Here is a 7,236-nt window from a genome sequence, read left to right as displayed (position 1 = left end):
TGTGTGTGTGAGAGAGAGAGAGAGAGAGAGAGAGAGAGAGAGAGAGAGAGAGAGAAACCACCAGCAGAAAAGCATCTGTGTTTGAGACAGAACATAAACACAGAGATGCATTACATGTGAACTTGTAGCACCAATAACACGATGAATGTATTTGTGTGTGTGTAAAGAAACAGCCAAGACTTTATTTGCATTTCAAAAGCCTATACACATATCCTCTGATCTCTAGACGACACACACACCCTGATTCAGGGTCTATGCTCAAGTTTGTTTCCATGGAAACCAGTACTTGAGAGGCTGTGCAATAGCAGGAGCCTTTTTCTTTTTCTTTCTCTCTCTCTCTATTGCTGGGTGAAGGATGGCATCAGTAAAATTGCATGAGGTTAAATGCGAATGCACTGTCACTGTAATCGCATCCGTCTTTCGCAGCCTCTTTCTGACCCTAAAACTTTTTTTGTTACTGAGTTAATCTTTAAGAGATGTAAAATGAGCTCCATTGTGATTAGCTAACCTCTGCATACTAGCAAATTTCACAAACAAACTTCTGTTTCATGTCTAACAGAGCAAGAAAAAAAGAATTTTTTCCATAATATGACTCTTTTTCATCCTGCTATGTATGTGTAAAAAAACTGTATATAATTTTAAAGCTATAGCCTTTGTGTATATATTTAAAGATGCGCATCTTTAAGCATGACAGCTGAAATTAAGTGGCAACACTTTAAAATAAGAGTCCATTTGTAGCATTAAGATTAATGAAAGCTGTGTAAGTATTGTTCCTTGTTAGAGGGTGTTAATTTCAACATTTACTATTACTATTATTATTATTTTTACTACTACTACTAGTATGGTTCAGTACTGTTTTTGTTAATAAAGCACTATTTTAGTTTTTGTTCAGTATCAATTTTAAAACAATCGGTTAATTAATCGGTATCGGCCAGTGTGGTCCAACCTAGCTATCGGTATCGGCAAAATCCACTATCGGTCGACCTCTAAAAAAAACCCTTTCCCTGAGATTAAATACGAATGTTCCATAATATGATTCTGTTATTCCCATGTTGTGTGCCAAAAATGTGCAGTTTCCCTGAGGTTAATCGAGAATGCAATGTCACTATAAAGGCATCTATATTTCTATATTTCCTTTTTCTGATTGTTAGAACTAAATGGGCTGTTTTTGTCACTGTACCTTTAAGATATGTAAATGAGCTCCTTTGCGATTAGCCAACCTCTGTGTGCTGTAAAAGTTCACATGCAAACTTTCGTATCCAAGAGAGCAAGAAATCATCACGTGTGTGAAAATCGCTAAAAATGTCTGATTTCTGCAAAAAAAACTGCCAATGTAAATGCATCTATCTGTCTCAACCCTTTTGCTGAACCTTAGAATGAAACAAGCTGTTTTTTATTTTTGGTACTGTACCTTTAAGATATGTAAATAAGCTTTGTTGTGAATAGCGTACTGGCAAACTTCACGCAAACTATCATTTTGTGATGAAGACAACAATAAAAATTGTATCCATAATATGACTCTTTTCAAACCACATCGCTTGCCAAAAATGCGCAAAAATGTACCGTTAAAATTAAACTGGCTGTTTTTGTTACTGTACCTTTAAGACATGTAAATGAGCTCTGTTGTGATTAGCCAACCTCCACGTACTTCACATGGAAATTTTCATCTTAGAGAAAGCAAGAAAAAAATCTGTTATCCATGATTTGTCTCTTTTCATCCCACGTTATTCGCCATGAATGCGCAAATTTTCCCCAAGGTTAAATGCAAACCTTAAAATAAAACGGTCCGTTATTGATACTGTATGTTTAATATATGTAAATGAGCTCTTTTGCGATCAGCTAACCTTCACGTACTGGCGTACTTCATGTTAAATCTTGTTTACTAACCAAGAGAGCATGAAAAATATTGTTATTCATAATATGACTGCTCATCCCGTATTGTTCGCCAAAAACACGCAAACATTCACCGAAGGACATCGGAGAAATCGATTGAGAATAAGGTCCCTTCTGGGGAAAACCGTGTGGGTTTAGATGTTCTGGAATGTGGATGAGTTTAGTGGGATAGGGTTTTCATCTGCGTCTCTCATCACTCGGGCCGTTTCGGATCCAGATGGGCAGCGAAATGCTCTTTGTAGGAACATCTTAGCGGCGGAACCGACCATGACCTCGTGCTGGGGAAAGTTGAAGTCATCGCAGTCGAATTGAAAACACTTTTGTTGGCGGTCAAAGTCGGAAAACGTGGCGAAACAATCTAGCATATAAACACAACACAGCTTCACATGTAAAGAGCCAAGAAAAAGTTGGACGCGGCTGTAGTTTGAGCGGAACTCACCTTCCAGAAGTTGTCCACCTTGCCGTACACCAGCGACTGGTTTTGCCGCTTGATGTCGTCGATGTGCTTGACGTCGCTGGCGTTCAGGTGCTGCTCCACCACGAAGCCCAGGAAACTGTTGTCTGGAGTGTGAGCTGCAGGGTAAACACAACAACCAATCAGACGAGGCCAGAGAGCTCCAGCCAATCAACATAAACATGAGAAACCCACCATCAAGTTACTTTGGTTTATATAAATGAAATATAGTTTCTGCCAACGTTTGAAACGCAATTTAAAAAGAACAATATGTGGAAGAAAAAAAATTATAATACACACTTCACACTCTCTTCCCACATAATACAAATTTAAATTTAAACTCAAATCAATATTTTATATGCATTAGTTATTTAATGCATATGCATTAGTTATTATCATAAAATAAGACCGTCTGACTGTATTATCTATTGCGTATTATAACTATGTCTAATTATTAAAGCAATAACTGTTAAAAAACACACATACATTAAGACAAAAGTCAATTATATAATTAAGGCTGGTTTAAAAAGAAAGATTTATAGTATATTTTTAATAAATGTCATGCTGGGGCCTGTCACATGTTTTAAAGGTAAATACATTTATATTTAATAAAAAAAAAAATTACTCTTTAGCATTTTGACTGTTTTATTAATTATTTAGTTTCAAAATCATTTGAGTTTAAAATTTTTGATATAAAGCTTACAATAAAAATTGTTAGGTTGTGACAACATGTCACGTTTCAAATGTTAAACATAAAATGTGTTAAATTACAAATGTGTTGGCCGGACATTTTTTTTATGATAAATAAAAAGGTCAGGGCACGATGTTTTACATTTTACACATTTATAAAATGTATTAAACTACAAGATTTGTTGGCCAAACAAAAAAGTTCTTTAAAAAATTATATAAAATACATTATATTTTTGTACATTATCCTTAACAGTTTTGGCAGTTTCATTAATTACTAGGTTTCATAATCATTTTAGTTTTTACATTTTAATAATAAAAACATGTCGGGTTGGAGAAATAATTTTTTTATAAAATTATATATTTATAAAAAATTTAAATGTTTTTTGTACATTACTCAACAAATTTTTGCTGTTTCTGTTATTACTACGTTTCATAACTGCTTTAGTGTATAACAAAAAAAAATGTCAAGTTGGGGCAAGATGTCACATGATTTAAATTACTCTTATAAAATGTTAAATTACAACATTTGTTGGCTATAAAAGTTATTTAAAAATTATATAAATATATCATATTTTTGTACATTACTGTGTTTTTGTTTCTAAATTTTGATAAAAAACCTAGTCTTTTCAATGGCAGGTTCCACTTTGACAACTTGCCCCATATAATGTGACAACATTCTCCACCATTTATTTATTTATTTTTCTTTTTTGAAGATTAAAAAATTTAAGGCATGTTTCTATAAAGAAACTGACATAAAAAAAATAAAAAAATAAAATACATTATTAATCAAGCAAAAAGTATAAATACAAAAACAGAGTTTTTTTTTTTTTATTCTAAATATTATTGCTTTTTAAACACAGGAAAATCTATGATCAAGCACGACACATCAGGACTGGAGTGCCTGAGGGAAGATGTTCGGATTAATTGTGTATGAGAAAGATCCGTGTGGGTGTCCACATTGCCAAGCGAGGAGCTGTTACCATGACAACGGTAGTCCAAGAGGTCGCCAGGGTAACGAGGCTTGGCAGAGATACACCTGAACGCCATCTGTCAGAAAAATTCAATCCTGAGATTAAGATTTCTTATTTACACACACACCTCAAATGCGTGTGTGCACACACGTGTGTAGTCTGTGGTTACTGCCTGCGGGAGCAGCTGGAGCATGTTGTCACGGTTACCCGTCAATTCCAGTGCAGGATGAAATTCAGAACCCAGGCAGACCATAATGCAATTTGCACAGTTTTGCAGAAACCATATATGGTGTTTAAATGGAACACGGCCTCTTGTTCTCCTTCTCACTATAGATACTGTAAATAGCGCAAATATGCTTGAACGAGAACACACACACACACTCATGCCAACAACTATCGGTGTGAACGAAGACCGGACACTCTTTCTGAAATTTTTGCACCAAGAAAGAGGAAGGCTTGTCACTGAATTGCAAAAGACGAGTCTAGACCTCACATTACATGCACTCGGAGCCCTTCAGAAGAGCGTTTCGCAACACAACGCAGCAACAGCATGCAGGAATGCTGAGGAGACAAATTGCACAGTTTGCAGGTGGCGTCACCAAGATGCTGTCAGTAATTACCAAGAATGCGGGAGTTTGTGTGTGTGAGAGAGTTCTTATTAAATCTAGGAGTGGAAGCAGAGGAGTGGAAAAGAATGAAACCTCACCATATTACACACACACACACACACACACACACACACACACACACAGAGAGAGAGAGAGACGTATCCCGTCACTGCAGCGGCTTTCATCTGTGATAGACATCTTATCCTGATGAGTTTCACACACTCATGTGCTTCGTTAAACGCGGATTAGTTTCTGAAGGACAAAGCTTCATTCTTACATGAAAACTGACGGATAAAATTATCTCATGTGTGTGCAAAGTGTGCTGGATTTGGAATTAGCAACAGATTAAACATGGACTGCTTCAAAAGAGGCCCTCCCCCATAAAAAAATATATTCTTATAATATATAATATATCCACACACAAACACACACACACACACATATATAATTAAATGTATTGTTTACATATGCACAAAATATATTTTCTTGAGAAATAAAGTCTTGAAAATGACTTTTCACTTTTTCTTTTTCACTTCATTATTAAATATGTATTATGTACATATATTTATTATTATAATTGTTATTAAAAATAATTATAATAAAAGTTGAATAATAATATGCAAATGAAAAATAAATGTGTAAATATATAATTTATATTCTTATATTTATTTATTCTACTATAATTACACTTTAATTTATTGTGTATATATATATATATATATATATATATATATATATACACTGTATATAATTAAACATTATATACACATTAAAATAGTTATGTCCATTACTTTTAGATTGATTAATAGTTATTATTCCTGTTTATTACATTTATTTTACTATAATTTATGTATTTTTTCCACTTTCCATCCACTCACATACAATATATATATATATATATACATACATACACACACATCAGTTATCATTTTTCATTCAGCATATGGCAAACTCTGTCCTCACAATTAATAATTCAACAGCATAACCAGATGCCTGTGAAAAAACAGACTGCGACAGAAGCACTTAATTGCAGGAATGCTGAAGGAGAAGTGTTTTTAAGTGAGCGTTATGAAACGCAACACAGACTGACCCTTCCACTGACTCTGACTTTAATTATTCATCCTTTATGCAGAAATACATTAATATTTTTTACACATTTTACAGAAATTCCTCTCAGCAGCCAGGGGCGTTTTACTTTCGTTTATGAAAGGTATCTGAAAAAAAAGAAAAAGCCAACATGAAAGAAAAACCAACTTTTCTCTGTCCGTGTGTGGTGTGTGGGAGGAAGTGCCATGCAAATGACAGTAAGTTGGTTAGTTTGCATGACTGTGAAGCCCTGTGTGTGTGTTTGTGTGGTTTCTCAGGCAAATGACTGTAGCAAAAGGGAGTGCAAAATTGTCAACGAGTGTCTGTCGAACAGCAAAATGTTGTGTTTACGAGCGAGCGAATGCGTGACTCTTTCAGTCGCGGTTTCGCTCGAGAAAGCTTTCCGCCAAACCCAAAGCAGCCACAATGACGTCGTCTTTGCCTAGCAACCCCCAAAAAGCGGAACAAAAGAAATCAAATGGAAACTGAATTATTCCAGGACCGTAATGCCGTACTGAAAGCGACTTCCTCCCTCGGGCTCGAGAGCGATTCGCTCATCTGATATGTGTGGGAAGCGTTATGAACAACAGCAGCTCCAGGACGGGCGGCACGGAGGACGCTCAATCGTGAAGGAAACGGGGGCACGTCATTCTGGCCTGTCATACAGACAATATATGAGGTTGATAGAGAGCAGTGTGATGTTTATCAGCCGTGCAATGAGATACCGCAGTGCATTGTGGGATGCGTCGAGAGGACGGTGGGATAAAGGGTTTTGACTGGCAGGGTTAAGAATGGAGGGCATACACACACGTGCGCTCGCATCTGATGCAATCGCTCTTAATATTTGAAGCACAGGCTTTCCGAATGGCTGGATTTCACGAGTGCGTCTGAATCCGTGGTTGACAGATGGACAGGTAGGTTTGTGTAAGTCTGCTGTCGACGCTCATGTTCTCACAGATGCCTGCGGACACGTGGAGAGGTCAATTACACACACCTGTCAAGGGTCCGTCTTCCAAATCAAGCTCCAGGAGATCAGATACACAACACCACACACACACACTCTTGGATATGTGGTTTACGGGGACTCTCCATAGGTATAATGGTTTTTATACTGTACAAACTGTATTTTCTATCACCCTATACCAACCCTACACCTAAACCTACCCCTCACAGAAAACTACTGGCAATTTTTGAATTTCATAAAACACCATTTAGTATGTTTTTAAAGGGGTCATAGGATGCCCATTTTCCACAAGTTGATATGATTCTTTAGGGTCTTAATGAAAAGTCTGTAACATAGTTTGGTTAAAATTTCTCAATGGTAGTGTAAAAAACACCTTTTTTACCCTGTCAAAAACAGCTCTTTTCAGATCAAGCCGTTTTTGTAGCATTTTCCTTTAAATGTTAATGAGCTCTGCTGACCCCGCCCCTCTCTTCCGAGCCGCTCTCAGAGAGACTGTTTACTGTAGCTGCATTCATCGTGAAACTTGCTAATTAGCACATTATTAGGAAAGGCGATTTGCAAAGATTCATT

At 36.3% G+C, this 7,236-nt stretch overlaps 1 protein-coding gene across 1 annotated transcript in view; it reads right to left on the bottom strand.

Annotated features, from left to right (window-relative positions):
* The window catches only part of LOC107653587 (alpha-1,6-mannosylglycoprotein 6-beta-N-acetylglucosaminyltransferase A-like), a 93,126-nt gene that overhangs the window by 11,170 nt on the left and 74,720 nt on the right, over positions 1 to 7,236 (bottom strand). The window contains exon 11 of the mRNA XM_016440328.1: positions 2,333 to 2,466. Within this exon, the coding sequence (XP_016295814.1) occupies positions 2,333 to 2,466 (134 nt within the window). The remainder of the gene's footprint in view (positions 1 to 2,332; positions 2,467 to 7,236) is intronic.

Source organism: Sinocyclocheilus anshuiensis, unplaced genomic scaffold, assembly GCF_001515605.1.
Source record: "Sinocyclocheilus anshuiensis isolate Anshui unplaced genomic scaffold, SAMN03320099.WGS_v1.1 scaffold1079, whole genome shotgun sequence".
NCBI classification, from domain to species: Eukaryota; Metazoa; Chordata; class Actinopteri; order Cypriniformes; family Cyprinidae; genus Sinocyclocheilus; species Sinocyclocheilus anshuiensis.
The sequence above is the reverse complement of the archived record's forward strand: the minus strand, read 5'-3'. Positions and strand labels throughout refer to the sequence as shown.